Source organism: Pteropus medius, unplaced genomic scaffold, assembly GCF_902729225.1.
Source record: "Pteropus medius unplaced genomic scaffold, Ma_sr-lr_union100, whole genome shotgun sequence".
Taxonomy (NCBI): Eukaryota; Metazoa; Chordata; class Mammalia; order Chiroptera; family Pteropodidae; genus Pteropus; species Pteropus medius.
Window position 1 is genome coordinate 8,639,361 of NW_024350319.1, and position 22,161 is coordinate 8,661,521.

A 22,161-nucleotide genomic window follows, 5' to 3' on the forward strand; every position below is an offset into this window, starting at 1 on the left:
TCAAGAACTGGGCGGGCGGGGGTGGGGGCTGGGAGGAGGGAGGGGAGGCGGGGGGAAGCCCCCGGAATCCGTGGGATGAGGAGAGGAGGAGGGGTCTAGAACTGCCTGCGACCGCGCCTCGCGGCTTCCTGCAGGTGAGCCCCGAGGGAGCGGGGGACGAGGACTCGTGCTCCTCCTCAGCTCCGCTGTCCCCATCGTCCTCGCCCCGGTCCATGGCCTCGGGCTCCGTCTGCCCCCCTGGCAAGTGTGTGTGCAACAGCTGCGGCCTGGAGATCGTGGACAAGTACCTTCTCAAGGTAGGGCGGAGCCGAGAGGCCCAAGGGGAGTGGGTTACCCCGGGAGCTCTGGGAAAAGAGAAAAGTTTATTTTTTCCCTCTTTTTCATTCCAGTTCTTGCTTGAGGGTATAGGCTTTCTCTGCAAAACAGCTCCCGTCAAGGGCAACTCATGGGGTGAGAAAGAGTGGGGAAAGATATCTTAGAATCTTCCTAGTAGTTGCAGCACAACTTGTGTGTGACACGTCGTGGTCTGGAAGTGCTGATACCCCGGGTGGATGTACTGGAGGCAGCCGCCGACTTGTAGAGGAAGTGGAAGTGGGGAAACTCTTTTACCCATTCTGAAACAGGGTCCAGCCTGATTATTTTTACTGAGCCCGGGTTATTTACGGTCCCTCAACCCCTGGTAGCACCCACAAATGCCTGCCTGCTTCGGAGAGGTCCAAGCTGGTATGTGTTGACTGATTCCCCTTTGTAATGTATCCTTTGGTGAGAACCATGGTAAAGTAAACTCTTATCTGGACAGATTTTATTTTATTATTTTTTTTTACGTAGTCTTATGTTTATTTACAGTTACCTAAAGCTTTTCCAAGGTAAAAGTTCCTGGGATCATTTAAATAAAAACCGTTTCAGTGCCTTCCTCCTCTTATTAAGGTTTAATACTTCAAAACAACCTAGTGCTTTTTTTTTCTTTGTTATCTCCAGTGCTGGGGCGGGAGGGGGGGACGGGGGGGGCGGAGCGGGGAATGGAAATTGATGTAAAGTCAGGAAGAAAAGAAAGAAGTCTGGGATGAAGTGCTTCAAGTACTGGTTTGAGAGCAGATTGTCTGTCTTAATTTGTTCCACTTCTCTCTTAAAATATTGTGGGGAGATTTTGGAGTATAAATTCTGGCAGGCCACAGTTATCCATGTCATTGCCTGCAGGATCATGGTCCCATGTGTCTTAATCCTAATGCTGTGGGCTTTCAACTTCAATAGCTTTAAAACCACTATTTAAACTAATGATCTCTCCTACACTGAATTAGTAGCAAACCAGTTCACTTTCTATTTCCTCCGCACCAACCCTTCACTCCCCAGGTTTTCAAAAGGATTAATTATGGAAAGTATGAGTTCAAAAACCGAGTTAGTGGGCTTCTTTAAATTTCTCCTACAATGTACAAAGCTGCTTCTTCCATAAAGTGGGAATAATACCCTATATATACAACCCAGATAAAGCACCAAAATAAGTTTCAGTGAAAACATTAAAAAGTGACTGAGTTCATCTTTATTGGTGGTTAATTCTTACAGCTGGCAAATTAATAGCTTTCTCTTTAAATCTGCATTCTTAAGATTCCCTTTTCAATGTTTCTAGACCTGAGCCTTTTGGGATATTTCAAAAATCATCTTTTGGATCAAAACTAGCTTCTAATTTTCAGTGAGCCTTTTCAATAATTAGCATAATCTTAAGAATGTTTCTGAAGGGATCTATAAAGTCTTTAACACTTTATAACAGAGAGGAGATAGAAAAAAGTTATCATAAAGCGACTTTTAACACACCCTCTGAAATAGTTAAAATAGTTTCTGGTGTTCATCTTTTATATGTTAAAAATATGTTTATATACTATTACATGTTTTCTGCAAAATACCTAGGTCATCTAAGCTTTTCTTTGTATAGGACAGGAGTCCTCCCAGTGAAGTTTTCTATGTACAGCTTTATTTTACCCTTCTTTTATATATATTCGTATGCTAGCTCTAACAAAAGTTTAACGCTATATGATTACATAAAAACTCTAAATTTTTAACTTTTTTCTCCTCATTTTGAGTCTTATCTAGATAAATTCAAATTCAGTTCAAGTCACTGGTAAAAAATAATTGTTAGACTTAGTAGAGTATTTGAGGGTGTAAACTATTTAATATAGAAAAACACCATATCTTGAGGTGAGTAAAATGGAGTTAGAACAGAAAAGTACAAGAAGAGGTAAATATATCTGTTGCCCCATCTAATACTCCAGTGCCCTCTTGCTTAGATGTTTTTTTTCTGGCCTGGTCCTACATCCATATACATACAGATTGGGTCAATACCAGCCATCAGGGAAGGTTTGTTTATATTCTCCAGAATTTGCGCTCTTTATCTTAGTTTGCTCCCTGGAAAAGAAATGGAAGATGAAAGAGTTTTGTTTTTTGTGTTTTTTTTTTAAAGTAAACTTTGAGGAAAGGTGGAAAATCAGGCATTAGGTCTCTTGGCTTTAGGGAGTTCCAGGGTGGTCATGACTCTGCCCTGAAGCCTGAATCTACCTTTGCTTAGAGAAAACAAAACAAAATAAAACAAAACCCTTGGATAGAATCGAAATGAGGAAAAAGGCCCTTGACAATGGAATACTAAAGGAAGGCCATACTGCAAAATAACTTAGTCTATTTTAGAAAAAAAGAAGGAAAATATTTATTTTCAGGACAGTATTCACCGTTGTTAATATTTTTTTGATTTCCTCAGATTTTTTTTTTTTTGCTATTTTCCATGTTTTCGTTTATAGTGAACATGTATTTTCTTTTACAGCAAGACCAAAATTTAAACATTTTTAAATTTCACCAAAATGACACTCTCGTTTATGCTTTGGAAAGAGGCACATAACTGTAATTAGAAAGCAGTGAAACTTTTTCTTCAGTTTGAATTACCTTTTACATTTCATATCACAGACTGACCTAAACAGTAGTGCTAATCTGATAGACTCATTGGATAGATAGTCTGTATTATGAAATAGTGTAGCAAACTATATTTCACAATTTTTCATTTTTCCAATTTCCTAATTTGTATTTTTAGGCATTAGATACATTAGTATGGTGTAACTGTTGATTTCACATCATTGCTGTTCTTTTACATGTCCATTTAACAAGAGCAAACTCAGGCAAATTCAATCTAATACACATGTTTATTCATGAAGGCTGAAGTTGTGCTTATAGTATGATGGCAGCAGTTTAAGGTGACGGTAATTATGATTTGTTCCCTGAATTGGTAATATTTTGTTTCTATTTAGAAAATGTTCTGTGATTTATTGAATTGCCATTTTATGCCTTACTTTTTGAAGTGTAAATGGCAAGCAGTACTTGCTTGCCTTTTTAGAACCACTTATAATCAGATTTATTTTTTCTCCAACAGCCAAATCATTAAGTAGAATTACCAATACTTTAGTCTGTGATTCTATTATTTAATGTTAGAAGTGAGCCAGGGCTTCTGCCATATCTACATTTAAATCTACCTTAGCAAGTTCTGTTTTGTAAGCAAAATGGATTGCCTGGCTTCTTTACAAGGTAAGTATTTGTGTTAGAAAGCTTCTTTTTCACTTTCTCTCTCTCTTTAACTACTGCACAGTTTATAATTATTTGGCCAAAAAAGTAGATTGAGAATGTATGTAGCTTGACTTCTTTAGCTACCACATTACATGATGGGAAGAAGTTAGTAAAAGAAAACAAATGAATCAAACCAGTATGTAGGACTTTAAAGTAAGTGTCCAAGAATTTTCCCTGTGTTCATAGAAGTTTTATTTAGAAAAGAAACTTGAATTCTTTAAAGAAATAAAAAAAACATTAACATAAAATGTGGAATGTTTTATTGTGATTTTCTGGTTGAGATCTAAGAGGGAATATATCTAGACACATATTTGTGTAAATGACACCCTTTAGATGGAAACATTCTGAGCATGTGTTAAAATATTAATGGGTCAACTTTTTAAATGGGCTAATGCACAAAGCCAGTAAATGATACCCTTTAGTATTAGAACGACTTCTCATCCTTCACCTTTTTCTTTCACAGGTGAATGACCTGTGCTGGCATGTTCGGTGTCTCTCCTGCAGTGTCTGCAGAACCTCCTTAGGAAGGCATACCAGCTGTTATATTAAAGACAAAGACATTTTCTGCAAACTTGATTATTTCAGGTATATTGTGACTTTTTTTTTTTTCAGTAAGTAGATATTTCAAGAAATTATTATGCAAACAGGATTTTGCAATAGGCTTTCTTGTCCAGTTTTATTTATTGAAGTCCAGTTTTTCTTTCATAATAGATTTCAATAAAAGTTAGGAATTCAGTACACAAAAATTAATTTAAAAAAATCTAATTTAAAATAATTATCCCTACTTTGGCAAATGAAAGTTTTTAGTATTAAAAACAAGGAACCATCTTTGCTATGCATAGGTATAAAGTATGAAATATAAGATGATGTATTGTGACAAAGCCCCTTGTTTGGGCTTTGGAGGGAAAATCAAGGTCTTATTAAACTTTTACATGTCTACCATAGAATGATTCCTAGTTATACACCTATAAAATGCCGGCAGTTTGGAGACTGTGATGAACCAAATTATTCAGAAGAATGAACTATTCCAGTATCAGAAATACACCAAGTCTAATTATTCTGCTGAAAAATCCTTTTTTTTAAAAATGTTCTTTGACCTTTATTCTGTGAGATTATATTTACATAAGATATTAAATGTAACATTTTCTCTGTGATCTCTTCATAATTATCTAAATATAAAGTTTCTTCTAGGGTGTAATTCAGTTCTTAATGGATAGCCATCTAGAAATTGAAGTCTTCTTTAAGCATGAATTTTAAGAATTACTTTTTTTATTTGCATTTCCAAATGAAGAAGAATGTTCATTGTAAAATTGGGAAGTTAATACTATATAATGAAGTTTGTAATACTAATTATGTTGTTTATACTCAATTTCAAAAACTGATTTAAAGTGTTTAGTGATTGACTTGAATAAATTGCTAGGTAATTTACAGCACTTCATGAAACCCAGAGTCCTTTATTTTATAAAGTCACAGAATTTTATAATTATCAAAAACATCTATTTCTCATCAGGTTTACTCTCCATTTCCTCAAAAATAGTAGCAATTTGCCTCTTCTTTCACTTAGGATGTGCTTATTTTAATTTTTTATGATAATTTAAAGACCTTTGAAAGATTTGGTTTCAGAGGCTTATTGACAGTCTAGTTTTTCAGGACTTTTTATACTTCATATTTTATTATATTCTGAAATTTATTTTAAGGATTCAGTATTTAAGATTAACTTTAAAAAAACTGGCAATACCTCTAAAGATATGTTAATAAATAAACACAGACATATATGCTTACCTACTTTGACGTTGCTATGCTAGGCCATGACTGCAGTCGTGATAAGAGACATGACAAAGAGTGTCCAGTCGTTTGTACTGAGAGAAGAAAGAAATATTTATATCTTCCATTTTGTTAAGATTAACCTGCATTTAATGTCCAGATATGTCTCTAAAAGTTTTAGGTAGTATTTCCCCTCCTGTGGACAGCAATGCAACAGCTGGTTTATCAAAGGAAACATTTCTGAGTTTTCTTTCCTTTCATTCTTCCCAGGGTGAACAATTTCTGTTCTTCTCATTCTTTGATAATATCAATTTTAACATTTAAATGTTTTAACTTAAAAAAAAAACTATATATAAAGTATTTTCTTATTATCTTAACTTGGTTTTAAGAAGTCATTGTATCTTCAGTGGTGTGCTTCTGCACTTTTAGGTTTCTGTTTGGAGTGTGTGTGAGAGCGTATGTGTGTGTATCTTGAGTCTCTAGGTAATTTATAAATGCATAGATGTTTGTTATAAGAGGGATATTGAAACTCATTTTATTTATTTTAAAAGAAAAAATCAAATCTTTCAAGTAACAATGAGAAGTTTTTATTATATAAACAGGTATCAGTGATGACTATATATCTCATCTTGATTGCTTACCATACTGACTAACAGAAAAATAATTGATTCCTGTGTTATTTTCAAAAGATTTAAATACTTAGCTTAATCCATTGAGTAATATATTAGTTTCATCTCAGATTGACGAATACCTCACCGAGCATTAAAATCTTCACCTCCCACCCTTCTATTTGTGTAGAAGGTATGGAACTCGCTGCTCTCGTTGTGGGAGGCACATCCATTCTACTGACTGGGTCCGGAGGGCCAAGGGCAACGTCTATCACCTGGCATGCTTTGCCTGTTTTTCTTGCAAAAGGCAACTTTCCACGGGAGAGGAGTTTGCTTTGGTGGAAGAAAAAGTCCTCTGCAGAGTGCATTATGACTGCATGCTGGATAATTTAAAAAGAGAAGTGGAAAATGGTAAATATGTCCTTAAAATACTTTTGAGTCTTTTGGAACATTGAATACAAAAATAAAATGATTTTTCCTAAGGTCATCTTAATGCATTATTTTGTGCAGTGTAATTGTGGTAAAACTCATTAAGCGCTGTGTTGTTAGTGATAGTGTCCATCTGTTTATTTACAAGGAAAACCATGCCATGTATATTAGCTTCGTGCCATATTCTCAGACAGTAGCCTTGAGTTTAGAATTCTGTTTTGCCTTTTGCAACTAATTGTTTCCCTGTCTTCGCCTTCCTAAGGATGAGCCTTAGATGTGGACTTCTAACTTTTGGCACTTGTGACTAAATATACAAGCCTACATGTGGGCTGTTGTTTCCACAATATATTTCTAGTGTGTTTAAAAACTTAACTCAAGGTATTTGCCAATTGAGAAGTATACAGTTTCACTCCAAGGCGAGAGATGCAAGAAACCTATTACTGCATGACTGATGGCCCCATCTGAGTTACCAACATATATGGTGTATTTTTTTTTTGTTTTTTAATGTAGGTAATGGGATTAGTGTCGAAGGTGCCCTCCTCACAGAGCAAGATGTTAATCATCCAAAACCAGCAAAAAGAGCTCGGACCAGCTTTACAGCAGATCAGCTCCAGGTAGACGTGACAATGAATTTATGATTTTTGAAGCCCCTCCCTACCAAAAAAAAAAAACACTTTATCTTTATAATGTCTAAATCACTTTTATGTTTTCAAAAAGGTTAGTCTATGCTTTTCGTGAAAACTAACTTGGTGAATGTATGAAAACATACTTTTTGCCCTAAAATGTTTATCAGTATTCCCAGAGTCATGATATGGTATGACATAGTCATTTAAGCTTTGTTTTTCCGAGGTCTCTTGGTATTGATATGGAAGTGGAAATAAAATGTTTATTTGTCCTGACTTCCTGGGAAAATCAGTTTAACACAGGCATTCTTACTACATATAATTGAAATAGAAGACAAAATATTTTGAAACTCAACAGAAAGAGCCATACAGTGTGCATGTGAGTCTATGAGACACTAATGTGTTCATCTTTTTAACAAACCACAATGAGTCTTTTAATAGATAAGATTATACATTTTCTGAGTAAAAAAGAATCGAATATGCCTTACCATAAACAGGAATCTCCTGATCAGCTCCAGTAGACCCTTTCTTGTTTTCACAGGAGATAGAGGGAGACATTCTATAATCTGTTGCTAAAGGTTGATTATATCCCCTGAAAAGGGAGTGATTATTTTCAGCTTAATTGCCCTAAATATAATTGTCATAAATTTGATTTATGTAAATTGTCAAGAAAATTATTAAATAATTACTCCTTGCTTTATATTTAAGTCTACCCATATAATGATTTTTTCTGGCATCTTTTCAGCAAAATCATGTTTTCTAAAAGATTAATATGGCTGAGGTATTTGTTTTATGTTAAAGTAAAGTAACATTTATTGAGCACCTACCATGTAGTCTGGGTGCTTTACACATTGTATCCATCTTAGCTCAGATTTTAAAGGATATTTATATAATGTTAACAAATGAGTGAAAGTAATTTTTGAAAAATCACATATAGTGTTCTAAGACTTGCCAGTATTTAAGATGAATACAAGTGCTTAAAGAAGAGAATTTTTGAAAATGATTAAGAAAGAAAACTTGACGTGACACAAATATTCAAGGCAACTTAATAGTACTGGAAATATCTCTAGTATTAAAATCTAGAGCCACTCATGATTTTTTTGGATTTCTTAATTTAGATGTAGAACACATGGTTAATAAGTAATAAATGAGAGAGAAGGCAATTGAAAGAAATCTCTCCGTTTGAACCTAGCTTTTTCGGGTGCCTCATTGGGTCATAATGAGATCACATAAAGCTCTAAGTTAGGAGACATGAGTGCCTAGGCCAGATCTGACAGCAAAATATACAGTAGCCAGAAGGTGTCTGAGTTCAGAATCTTTAATAGAAATATATTGTTTTTAAAATCTGCTGTTCCCATAGGGGCTGGCTATAATTTTAATTATAAGGCTGATAACTCTAATTTGATATAAAAACATGATTAAAATGCAAAAATTTGAAACCACTTTAGGTGTATAGACAATCTCATGTGGAAGATAATAAATACTAATTAAATAAAAAGGGAATAATATTTGTGGAGGGCTTTTTGTAACAAGTCCTATGACAGGCATTTTCACTACGTTATCTCCTTTAACTCTTACAATTTCTTGATGTAGGTAGCCTCATCTGAGAGGCGCGAGAATTCCCCTCAAGGCAGACTGCCAAGGGAATGGTAGAGAAGAGATTTGGACCCTTCTCCCCAAAGTTCTGGTCTTTTAATTTTGCTTGGCCTCCCAGGAGACCATGAGTGGAGCTGTGCCTTCACAAAACTCTGCTTAAATGGCAGCAGTAGCAGCTAGAACAAAAGAGTGAGATTCTGACTCTTGTAGATAGCCTTATAATCTTAATTGCAAATGTTCATAAACTGAGCCATGCATTATTATATGAAAATGTGATATGAATCGTGCATTTTTAAAAATTGTATCAGAATTATGTTTTAAAAACTGAAAGCAGAAATGATATGCTTTCAAGTGTGTTCTCATTTATTCAATTTTAGCATTTATCTAAATCAGGGATGACTGAAACAAATGAAACAGAATCCTTGTCTTCAAGTGGTTCTTTATAACTTAGAAAACCGAGATGGCTGTAGATTTTTTAAAAAAATCGAATCATTATATTTGGCCAGAAACTCTAATAAATCAAGCAATGTATTCTCATTGTCAAATTGTCCTACTTTTCAGAAAGTTGAATATATGCAAGTAGTGCATGAATTCAGCAAGATCATAAAATATTATAGGTGAACTGTAAGTCAAGACTATTCATGAAGTTCCTGCTTTGGACAGAGAAAATTTAAATGGTAGGAATAAACAAGATAATTTCCCAAAATTCTTCTTTAGAAACTTATATAGAGAAAAAATATAGTTTAAGAATCACAAAATAAAATATTATTTGTGTTGGCAGAAATATTTCAGATGTCTCATTTGTAGAAATGATATTTAATTAATTTTAGCCAATATTATGGTTTGCTTATTATAGTTGGAAGCACTTGCTCAATAATTATTAATGTCAAACATACTTAGGTTAGCACCTACTTTAACCTTTCAGATGGAGTTGGTCAGCTGCTACTGTGCAGACTCCTGACAATTCTGGTAGATTTTTTGGCCTTAAAATGATGAATGTCTCCAAAGGCCCACTCCTTGACCATGTTAAAAGAGCACAGAAAAGGAATAGGGTGGATTTTGGCATCATTACTGACTGGAGAATAATAAAACAGTCAATATTAAAAGGTTTTTTTGTGAGACTAAACCTTGATAAGCACATCTTACTTGTCCTTGAGCATATTCTGATTACTAACCATCAATGTTGATTTAAGTTTTGCTTTATTTCTTGATGAGAAATTGCTTTATTAAATGTAATTTGGTTCCCTTATTAAACTTGTGAATTTGAAATGCATTTGTGAAAAGCACCCCATTTTTGTTTTACAAGTCATCAATAGTGGCTTTGGAAGCAAATGCTTACATATCTGTTCAGTTTTTCTCTTTGAAAAATTAAAAAACAAAGATGTAATGAATTTGCTCATTCTTTTTTCTCTTTGGGATTTACATGCTCAACCTCCTATAAACATAACTATTCGAACATGAAATAACACATTTGGAATAAAGGAGAATGTAGTGAACTGAGCGAGATTATAAATTTTTAGGCTGATTCTGCCCATTTTTTAAAGCAAAAATACATGTGTTTAGAGTGAGTGTGTGGACAAATAGAGTTGGAAATGAAGCCAGGAATACCTTATTCTAGAAGAAGAGTCACTAACCACAGAGACCTTAACTGAAAAAAATTATATAATTTTAAACCTTATAAGGTTTTTTGGAACAACATTGGGCTTTTTCACTACACTATCTTCAGATTTTCCTCACATTGTCAAGTCATAAACTCTTAAGCACATACTTTGTGACAGGAAGGGGATATGAAGAGTAGGACATTTCCTTTGCCCTCAGGAAACTCACTCTCTGCTATGGAGAGCTAGACTGCCAGTGAATTATCTAGCTATCCTGTGAGAAGTGCAGTGGCTGAAGATAGTATTACATGAGGAGCAGAGTGGAGAATGCAGTTATTTTTGCTTTTGGAAATGATATCAAGGGTGCTTAAGGTTGGTTAGTTACCTCATCCCCAGACCATCCTTGTGGATGACACAATCATATTGGTTGACTGGCTCCCTCTTTCATTCTTTATAATTTTTTATTATACTTCCCTCTATTGATCAACTTTTAAGTAATAAAATTCAAATTCCTGCTTGAGTCCCATGATTAACCTTTTCTGAAAGAATCCGAAAGCCCTTAGCTTGTGCTTGTATTCTGGTACTACCCCCTGACATCCTCCACAATGCCTCTCCCTTAACCTTGTTTTGTTGGTAGTTATTGGCATGTCTGTATCTTTCTCCCAGGAAGTTGAGATCAGGGACAGTTTTTCATGTGTCACTATCTCATAGCACTTAGCACAGTGGTTCCAATGCAAAGGTTCACATCAGAATCACTGGGGAACTTTGTCAATACGTAGATGTTTAGATCCTGATAAATTCTTATTCAGTGGGCTGATAGATGCCTCTTTTTAAGATCCCAGATATGCCTTTGCATAGAGCAAGTGCTCAAAACAATTAATGACGGAATGGTTACGATGAAGTGGAACCATTTATTGTGCTCTGTACTATTTGCAGACTGATGAAAATTGTAATAGGGGCTTTGACACTGTTTATTTAGCTTAGTAGAGGTTGGAGATAAAAGCGATAAATGATTTTTGTATTTTTAAAAGTTTTATAATGCTAGCTATTTTTAACAGAATGGAAAAAACAGTAAATAGACTTGTACTATTGTTGCATTTTATTTATGAGTTGTAAGAATGGAAGAAAAGATGAGCTTATTTTTAACAGCATAGTTGAGAGAAATTTTATGTTGAAATCGATGGTTTTTTCAATATCTCAGCAACTTGTGTGTAAATTTTAAAAATGTGCATTCTTTTCATTTATGCATTCCAATATTGATTTTCAAGTAATAAAATACAAGTATCCCATTTTCTTGTACATGTCTTCTCTTCCGTCATCAAAATGCAGAAGATTTAGCTTCTTATTTTTAGCTACTTACCACTTACATTTTTAAAACTACAGGTTATGCAAGCACAATTTGCTCAGGACAACAACCCAGATGCACAGACCCTCCAGAAACTGGCAGAAAGGACAGGCTTGAGCAGACGTGTAATACAGGTGATAATTTTAAAGGTTAATCAAGAGATACTAAAAGTTCTATTCTAGGTCTTTCTGAGTGTGCATTGTTTGATGAAGAAATGTCAAAGCATTAGCTTCTCATTTTAGGTCCCTTCACACTCTAAATCAATTTTTTTTTTAACCTGATAATTATCCTGCTCAGGCCTGGTTACCATTTGTTAAATGACTCCTTGCACAAATTACTTCATTCAGTGCTCACAGCAACTCTGAGATCCTCAGGCTAAAAAAGACAGCTGCAGTTCCAAGCTAGATCTGGTTCTGAGGTCAGTATTTTTTTTCCTACTTTTCTGTGATTGTGTATGTGAGTGAGTGTATATGTGTGTAAGGGGTGTTGATGACCTTTGTTAAAGATTCAAATAGAGGGAGTGATGTAAACAAAGCTAGGAAAGGATGAGTTAGAGCAAATTTATTGGAATGTAAGATTTATATTTGTAAATTGTGGGGGAGGAAACTATTGGAAAGGAATTTGGAGGGGCCTGTGAATTTAGAGTTCTCTCCCGAGCAGGCAAAAACCATATTTGATTTTAGGAAGAAAAGGAAAGGGCTGGTGATAAGTACATGGGAAGAATTAGAGTTGAGAGAGGCTAGATAGAGATAGACAGATTAGCTGGGATGCCCTGCAAAGTAGTAATTTTTTGAAAAGAGACTTAACTGGGATAGTGGTCTAGAATTCATTGAGAAATATTTTATTGACTGTGTACTGATGGAAGTTAACAGTAAGGGAAGGAACAGTATAAACAGAATAAGTATCTTTAAATATATGTGAAAGGCTGTTGGGCAGACAACAAAATTAGATGTGTCTACAAGGGAAAGCAGGAAGATAGATATCACTCATAATGTAGAACATTCTTAGGAAAGGCTATAAAAATGGCATGGGCTACCAGTGGAGGCAGTCAGTGTCCTGCACATGGAAGTGAAACTTCCTTCATCGAGGTCATTCAGACTCAATGGACTGAGGGTTCCTTCCAATCTAAGATTCTGTATATTCAATGGTAGTGACTGCTTCAGCTAAGTCAGATTCAGGACTACTATGTATTAGATTATTTTGAAGTTGGAAGTAAGGGAAAATGGAGGGTTTTCTGAGACCTTTCTAATTATTTGAAGAAGTAAAGACCCCAGACAGACATCTCTCATTTAATTTTCTTTTCTGGTAGTTTTGTCACCAGTATTATGGGCAAGTTAACTTGATTCCACATAGTAGAACTTAGAGAATATATTGTTGGATGGTGGCTTTTAATATGTGAAGATTTAATTAAAATATTTTTGATAAGATGGCAAAGAAAGGAATACTAGCATGCAAATATATTATTTGTATTTTTACATACATGTAAATGATTTAAATATATAGTCCTTCACAGTATTTTTGAAGAATTAATTACTATGATCTCAAACAGTAATCATGATCTGTTAGCCCGCCCAACATACTTAATAGCCTTAGGCACACTTTAGGAAAGTTAAAGAGTTTTGATTACTAGGCCTTTATTGTTCTAATATGCAAACTAAGTTATATGCAAAGATCAGGTAGAAACTATGGTCTGATACAGAGACAGTCTCACCTTTACTAGCTAAAGTCTGCTTACAGAGGCATTCATTAGTAACAAAGTGGATTGTCATTGTACTGAAATCACAGAATAAAGATGGATGATTTTACTTTTACATTCTGCATCTAGATATAATCATTGTTCACATCCCCTTTCAGATAGGTGAATTATGAGTTGTGTATCCTACAGAAACAGGATTAACCACTATTTCTTTCAGTTTTCTAAGAATATCTTTTTATCTTAAGAGCTACGTCATTTTTATTGCTGCACATTTTGAGCATGGCATAATTTATTTAGTTTACCATTTTTTATCATAAAAATGGTGCAGTAAACATTTTATGCATACCTTGCACACTTATTCAATAGTTTCAGTAGGTTAAATTTCTAGAAATGTGATTGTTGAGTCAAAAGATAAAACATTTTAAAGCCTTTAACTGATAGCACAGAAATCGCCTTCCAAAAAGTTCCTACCAGTTTATACTGCCAGGAGCTACATATGAAAATTCCCTTTCCTCAACCTACATGAATCCTGAATACTGCCATTCTTCTACATCCTCTCCATTTCGGTAGTCAGCATTAAGGTAGTTATTCGACTGTTTATGTTATGTCGTCTTCGTATTTATTTCCAATAAATATAGGATTTTGTTTTTTAAACAATTGAATAGTTTCCATCTAATGTATAATCTATTGGAGACATAAGATTTTTTGAAGAAACTTTGGGAACAATAGTGCCGTGTTTTTTAGGTTATATGTAGTCACTGGAGTATATGTCTTCTCGGTGCTGCCTGGGGAAAAGGCAGGTGGCAGCAGTTCTCTTTTATAATTTGGAGAATGTGTGAGTATATCTTCTTGGCTGGGTGGGTGATAAAGTGAAGGAGCCTGTGGAGAGAACAGGGACCGGACACTTGGGGTGTGGTCTCTGTATACAGGTCTATAAGAGTCTATCAATCCAGAAGATGAGGGAGGAGAAAGCTGTGGCTTCCCACTACTTTTCTTTGATATATGCCTAAGCCTTCTTCCTGAAACATTCCTTGGGTGCTCCCTTTCAGGCATTTGCTCAGGACTGCATACCCCATTACATGATTAATTTTTATTCCTTTAGCTTTAACCCCTTGAGTTTATACTTTGCCAGCCCTTTATTTTTGAGTCCCAGGGGCAGGGTGTGTCTTAGAAATAAAGCCAAGTTTTTCATATAAATCTTGCAGCTTCCTTCTGTTCTACATTATTCACCCTCAGTTCCCTTGTGCCATCAACAGCCTTAGGCAGAGACTTAGGCCCCCGATATTTCCCTGGCCTCCTTCCCAGTCCCAAAATGTTCTTAACCTAATTTCCTTAAAGTTTTCATCCCTCCACTTCTCTTTCTTCTTGTGACAGAATTGTCTAGTGTGATGGCAAATAAATGCTATAAGATATTAATAGAGAAACTCTATAGTCAAGTTTTACCCAATGTTAAGGAGTTCAAACACAGGCAGGTTCATTACTGGAAGTATTCTGGGAAGTCTAACCTTACTTACCCTGACCTAAAACTAAAACTCCACTTGCTCTGAATTTGCTCCCTTTATTTCTGTGATAGAGTGGACAATAGAGTGCTTAGCTTACATTTTGTGAACTATTTAACCAGTGGATGTTTGTATTTTATTCTACTTAAATATCACTAATTTAGATGTCTAACCAATGTATGATATACTTGAAACTAATTAAAATTTTCAAAAATATATCACTAATTTTTTTCTTCTTATAAACCTGACCTTAACATATTTCTTAGGGAATAGCTTATGTATACACTAAGAGAAATTGAAGTCAGCAGGTTAAAATGTGACTGGAGTAACTGAATCAAGAGGTTTGTAGAAAGCTTTAAGTTCTCAGTAGGGATTTTAGTCATTTGAAAAAAGATTTGAAATAAGTCCAGGTGTCTAAGAATACATTTAGTAGTGTATTTTTTTAAAATTCTGATTAAAAAGGCTTTTTTCTGCTTTTCTCTTTGTCCCAAATGCCAGCAGTCAAACTGAGGAAACCTTTCTGGAATTCTTGAGCCCTTTCCTTTCTTTTTATTTTGAAAGCTATTGGTTTAGTATAGAATTGGCTTTCAAGTAAATCACCAGATAGTTATTTGAGCAAAGAAAATGACCATTGGTATTTGTGTAACAGTGTGTCTTCTTCTGTCTATAGAACTTCTTAAAAATGTATTTAGATTCCTACTGTGCTTATATGGTAGATCTAATTGAGTTACATCCCTTTTTAAACTGAATTGGTAATGTTCTCAGGAGCTGATATGTGACATAGCTACATTGCTTTTCCCTCTCAGGTGTGGTTTCAGAATTGTAGAGCACGCCACAAGAAACACGTCAGCCCTAATCACTCCTCCTCTGCCCCAGTCACAGCTGTCCCACCCTCCAGGCTGTCTCCACCCATGTTAGAAGAAATGGCTTATTCTGCTTACGTGCCCCAAGATGGGACGATGTTAACTGCGCTGCATAGTTATATGGATGGTAGGTATCCTAATATTTAATAGCTGTTTCTCAAGCAATCAATAACTGACAACTTATAATATTAGGTTATTGATAAGACTCATATTTTGAAATATTACCTCAGTAGCTGAAAAATATTGGGGAGGGGGGGAGGATAGAGTAGGGAGCAAAACTATCCAACCATTCTTACTTATGTGACTGTATTTTAAGGGACAAGATTAATTCTCACTTTACAGCTAAAATGCAAATATTGAAACTCTTAGTGCTTGACTTTTACTTAGGAAAAAAATTTTTCTTTGTTTTTTTGCCTGATAAATATGTAAATAATTTATTTTCCTATCATCAGAGAAAGTATTCACACTCAGATTTTTAGATTAGGTTTTACTTAGTTTTGTTAAAGAAGCTTTTTTTAAAAAAAAAAATTGAAACAACACACATATAGAAAAGTGCACACATAATAAGTATACAACTTGATAAGTTAATAAAATGAACATATCCATGTGAATATTACCCAGATGAAGTACTAGAACCTAATTAAAACCCAGAAGCCTCTCTTATGTCCCTTCCCAAGAGTTATCTTTTTCCTTTAAAGTTAGCATTGCCTTGACTTCTAAAATCATGTTTCAGTTTTGCCTGTTTGTGAACTTTTCATAAATTGAAATGTACAGAGTGTATTCTCACGTGTCATACTTCTTTCAACTGCATTGCGAGTTTCATCTGTATTGTTGCGGGAATTAGTGATTTGTTCGTTTTCATTGTTACGTAGAATTCTACTACAGGAATATACCACAATTTATCCACTCTGCGGTTGATAGACATTTGTGCTATTTCTAGTTTGGGCTTTTGTGAATATGCTGCTATGGACTTTATGGTTCATTCCTTTTGGTGCACATTAATTCACACTTCTATTTGGTATGTACCTGGGAATGGAACATAGGGTCATAGGCCACATATATATTCAACTTGAGTTGATTCTGCCAGTTTCCCATAGTGGTTGAACCAGTTTACACTTGGGTTAGCAGCATTTGAAAATTCAAGGTGCTCTGCATCCTCACCAACACTTGGTTTTGGTGTGACTTCTTAATTTTAGCCCATTTGACGGTTGTGTAGTAGTACTCTCTCACTACTATAATTTGCTTTCCCTCGATGACTGATGAGATTGAATATTATTTCAGTGGGCATCTGTATATCTTTTTTTGCAAAGAGCCTATTTATGTCATTTGCTTATTGATCTATCAGCTTGTCTGTTTTGTTTTTACCTTGATTTGTTTTAGTTCTTGCTATGTAAGTTTTTTGATGATTATATGTGTTGCAAATATCTTCTCATATTCAGTGGCTTATGTTTTTCCACTCTGTTAAGGGTATGTTTTGTTGAGCACCAGTTCTCAATTTTAATTTAGTTTGTTTCAACAGTTTTTATCCTTCATGGGCAGTGCTTTTTTTGTGACCAATTCGAGAAATTGCTTCTACTCAAAGATAATGAAGATATTCCTTCTATGTTGTCTTCTAGAAACTCTTTTACTTTTGACATTTATATTTACAGTACATCTGGAATTGAATTTTGTATGTGGTGTGAGATTGGAGCAAAGTTTTTTTGTTATGTCGATGAAAATACTAATTTCCAAACTGCTTTGTACTACCACATTTGACATAAATTAATGTTCATATAATGTGTCAGTCCCTATATCCTCTATCCTATTTAATTGGTCTATTTACATATTAATACCTAATTATTTTAATTATGGTCAGACTATAATTCTTGATATCCAATAGTACAAATCTTCCTACTTCATTGTTATTTAAGCTTGTGTTACCTATTCTCCACCCTTTGCAATCTATTAGATCAATTTTGTAGGGAACTACCATCTTAATAATATAATGTTTTATACCATGAACTTAGTCTGATTTTCTATTACTTACGTCGTCTTCAAATGCTTTTATATTCTAGAGTTTTCTGTTTAGTAATCTTGCACATCTTTTGTGAAGTTTAGTCATAAGTATTTGTTTTCATACAGTTGTAAATAGTATTTTCTCTGTATGTGGGAATCTAGATTAGCAGCTAATTTTTTCAGTCTTTGAAGAAATGATAACATTGTCTCCTGGCTTCCATTGTTTCTGTTGTTTAGAATATGGATAGTTAACCTGATACCACTTATTGTTGAAGTCAACTGTTGGTCTTATTCTTGCTCCTTTGAAAGTGAATGTCTTTTTTCTCCAGCATTTCTCTTTGTTTAGTTTTCAATTTTATTATAATGTTCCCATACATGGTTCTTGAATATGTAGTTGGATGTATTACATTATGAAAAAGTCTCAGCTTCGTCTCTTCATATATTGTTTCTGCCCTTATGGAAAAAAATCTCAGATTTTCCAGCCTTTTGACCTTCATATTTCAGTCTGGATATTTCCTTCTGACCTTTCTTCCAGCTCACTAATTCATTACTTAATATACTGTAAAACTCATCTATTGAGTTCTAATTTTAGTTATTTTATCTTCAGTTTTAGAATTTCTACTTGATTCTTTTGTAGTTTCCACTTCTATGCTGGAATAATCTATTTTGTCATTTTATTCCTTATAAAATTATTGTAATATTAATGATAGTTATACTAAAGTACATGTCTAACTCCAATATCTAGATTTTTGTGGGCCTATTCTATTGTTTTTGTTTTTTCCTCTTTGTTTTCAATCAAGTTATGTCTCCTTATTTGTCTTGTTATTTTGTATTGTACTTCAGATGTTGGGTATGAAAACCTAGAAATAATTTGAGGCTCTGAATGATGTCTTACACCAGAAAAGATTTAGTTTTGCTTTTGGCACCTAGGTAGGCTAAAGGGAGATCAAATTAATCTAATCAGGCATCACTGTTCAGGAGGGCTGGTGTATTTCTGGGTCACTACTACTTGTATTAAGCCTTTTGAGATCCCAGACAAAGCTTGTATTTTCCCTTCTTTTGTTTTTAACTAGGGCTCCTCTTCAGTGGTCCCTTTCATATTTGTTTTCTATCACCCAGCCAAAGTCTCGGGAAAGTTCTGCTAAACTTCTCAACCTCTCAGACATTTATTTCGAAATTGCTCCAAAATTGTAGGGGGAAAGCATCTTCCCCCTACAAGTTTCCCTTTTCTTCTGGGATTTGACTTCTAGGACTGACTGCTTTGGTCTCTTTCATATGCCTTCAGACGGATTTTTAAACATTTTGTCTAGCTTTCTTGGTTGCTCCAGAGGGAGGTTCGATTTGAAGCAACATAGATTTTGTTGAGAGTGGAATCTTCTTTTTAACTTTTGGTTAAATAAAAATAATAATAATTAAAAAAACAGAGCTGATACCATTGTTATCATTTACTTACACTAGCATTAAAATTGGCTGTGTGTTCACATAAATGACTGTAGTATTGCCTGAGTCAAAGGTGTTTTGATGTATGTTCAGGGAAGAAGCAGTTAAGCATTCATAGAGGAGAATTTTGGGGGATGGGGAGGAGCATTCATCCTGTACAGACACCTTCATATGAAAGCTAGCAACATCTCTGCAGACAAAGCATATGTGTCTTTCTGGCTGCAGGGTAAAGTGCAGTGAATGGGGTATGGATGGAGGACATTAAAGTGGCAAAAGCTTGCGGCCTCAAATAAGTATTTCGGGGTAAACCATTTCTGGATTCTCTTACTGACTATGCCGATCAAGTTAATGCTTCTGCTGAGGTCAGCGGAATGAGTATAGGTTGGTGCCCTCAGCTGTAATGAGTAATGAAAGCACATTGCCTTGGATTGTTATTGTTTGTTTTTAAATCAGTTTTATTCACCCCACAAAACTGATCCATAAATTTCTTTCTATTTTGTAGCTCATTCACCAACAACTCTTGGACTCCAGCCCTTGTTACCCCATTCAATGACACAACTGCCAATAAGTCATACCTAATTTCTTTTTTCAGGGATAGAAATGATTAAGGATATAAACTTGTCATTTATTATGTATAAAATACCATTGAAAAGATAATGTTAATTTTTTATTTAACACCCAAAGCATATTCAACATCATTTTGCTGCCCAGGTATGTATCTATAGTTGGCCTGCAAGACACTTTTATTGATTCTTCATTTTTTGTAAAACTTATGTTTACAAGAAGAAAACAAATCAAAACTTTTTTTTGTATTGTCTGGAAATAGTTCACTCTAGTGTGTATCTGTTAATTTATTTGTCATCAAAAGAGCACTTTGCCTAAAAGGAAGGACTGACAAGTGTGCAAAATGTTTACAATTCTTTGTGAAATTGTAGTTTATCATTAGTTTGTATCTGTAAGTTATTGTTATAAATATTACCTGTATTTTTTTGTTACATACAACTTTATACTTTGAGGCTTGTATCTGTGAATTTGCAACTGAAATTTATTTTGCCAACGTTTTCTGAATGAACTGAATAAAGCTTCTGTTGTAGCATGCCATGCAAACACATTATTGTGTTTGTGGTTGATGAATTATGGCTGTAAATAATACTATAGTTTAATAAGCCCACCATTCTAAGTTTATTAAACATTTCCATTATTGTGAAAGTTTCAACCAATTTGTCTTTTTTGTGTATGTTTTCCATGTAAGTTGGCGTTAATTTCTTTCAAATGTAATGACTCCTAATTCATTTTGTTTTGAGATGTGTTGTGAGAACATTTGTAGTTGATTGCACTTACTCAACAGAAAAACACATGAAAACATCGAATATGGCAAATTATCTCTTTTAGACTAGCTAATAAAATTAGTGTGAGGAAAAAAGGTGGAGTACTTTTCAAAATGACCTTTTGGGGTATCCCAAGTCAGAAATGAAAAATGGGCCACAAGAATATATTTCTTCAAGGGAGAAAAAGGAGAACTAGAAGTATTTGGAGTTTGCGAGCAACATTTCTAGAGCACAGAACACTTTTTAGGGATTGCGATTCTGAGAACTGAAACCTAACCCTCAGGACTTTCTCCTATGTAGCAGTGGGCACTTGTCTCAGAACTGTGAAAGTAAGAAGTGCCACCCTCACTCATTTTTGGATTTAAAAACCTTAATTAGTACTCACTTCTTGTCTTTCATACACTAGTCAGGAAAAATTAAAAGGTAATGAGAAAAAAAATCTTAAGAATCTTAAGTTTAAGTCTTTGTTTAACTGAGCAGATTCACATCTGGCTGAGGACTGGAAGTAATAGTGGAGTATTTGTAATTCTATTCTAGTAATCATAAATGCAACCAGAAAGCAATTATGTGAATATAAGTAACTTACTATCTGTCTCAAACCAGACACAACAAATCTGTGTTTCACTATGGGAGAAAGGAGGAAAAAAAGTTTTTTGTTTTTTTTTTTTTTAGAACCTGCTACTCCAGTTAGAATCCATTGACCAAAAACAAAGAACAGTCAATAGTCAGTCTATCTGATCTTGTGAAACTGATGCTAATCTCCTTGAGTTTTAGTCTACCTGTCCCAGGCACAAAGTGGTGAGGTCGGCTTTACCTTTACCATATGTTGAGGAAAACACTTGTCATATAGCCAAGCTCTGCTCTGTTAGCAGCTTATAGCATTTTCCAGCTGTATATAATTGGCATCATTTAGCTCAGGAGGTGCTTGATTGTGAGTGTTCGTTCTCTTCTCTCTTGTCTTTTTTCTGTACTCACCACCTTCTGACTGTTCAGAGTTTTTACAAACCACATCACTATCCTTTTTGAGTTCCAAAGATGAATACCCAAAGTTGAAGAAAAAACTTCCATAACAGAAAGATTCAAAGCTGTCAAAATGAATGAGATTTATTTATCCTGCATTTTACAGTTGTTAATAAAATGAGATAGACATGAAAGTACTAAAAAAATTATATGTAACATAGACATATGACTATGTTTTCATTTCCCTTGGTGGAAGTCTAAGGTCTTAATTTTATAACTTTAAATTAGGAAAGATTTGAAGTATTCCCATATTAGTAATACTCAGTGTAAGCACGTAGGCACAACTGATTAAAATTAAGGGTAATTAAATAACTTTGTGAGGATTAGAAGTAGACTTTTGTTGGACTAGCAACAGACCTGGGTAACGAATAGTTTATCTCTTAGGCATTCAGAGATTTATGAGCTGAAAAAGGGTAAGGATAACTTTTTGCTATGGAGATCGGTTGAATCACCAATTCAGACATTAGAACTGAAGTCATACTAATTCAATACCCTTAAGTGATTCTCGTTAATAAGACAAGGTAGCATTAACATTTAGCAGTAATTTTACCTTACGCAAATGTCATTTTCAACAGTCCACATTACTATATTAAATTATAAGTACATCTCTTTTGAATATCATAAACATCATTAGAGTCATACTTCATACTTTTAAAAATTGTTACAGGCATTGGAATGCTGATAGCTGTAGTATTTCTTGACTTGTAAATTATATATGCAGTTAGAAGCATTATGAGACTAGCTGGGATCTTGGGACTTT

At 34.5% G+C, this 22,161-nt stretch overlaps 1 protein-coding gene across 1 annotated transcript in view; it reads left to right on the forward strand.

Annotated features, from left to right (window-relative positions):
• LHX8 (LIM homeobox 8) overlaps positions 1-20,265 on the forward strand; it is a 22,398-nt gene extending 2,133 nt beyond the window's left edge. Inside the window, exons 3-9 of the mRNA XM_039838471.1 lie at positions 135-296; positions 4,061-4,182; positions 6,160-6,380; positions 6,909-7,012; positions 11,599-11,694; positions 15,562-15,745; positions 19,556-20,265. Of these exons, the coding sequence (XP_039694405.1) occupies positions 135-296; positions 4,061-4,182; positions 6,160-6,380; positions 6,909-7,012; positions 11,599-11,694; positions 15,562-15,745; positions 19,556-19,632 (966 nt within the window). The 3' untranslated portion in view covers positions 19,633-20,265. The remainder of the gene's footprint in view (positions 1-134; positions 297-4,060; positions 4,183-6,159; positions 6,381-6,908; positions 7,013-11,598; positions 11,695-15,561; positions 15,746-19,555) is intronic.
• Positions 20,266-22,161: the final 1,896 nt, after the last annotated feature.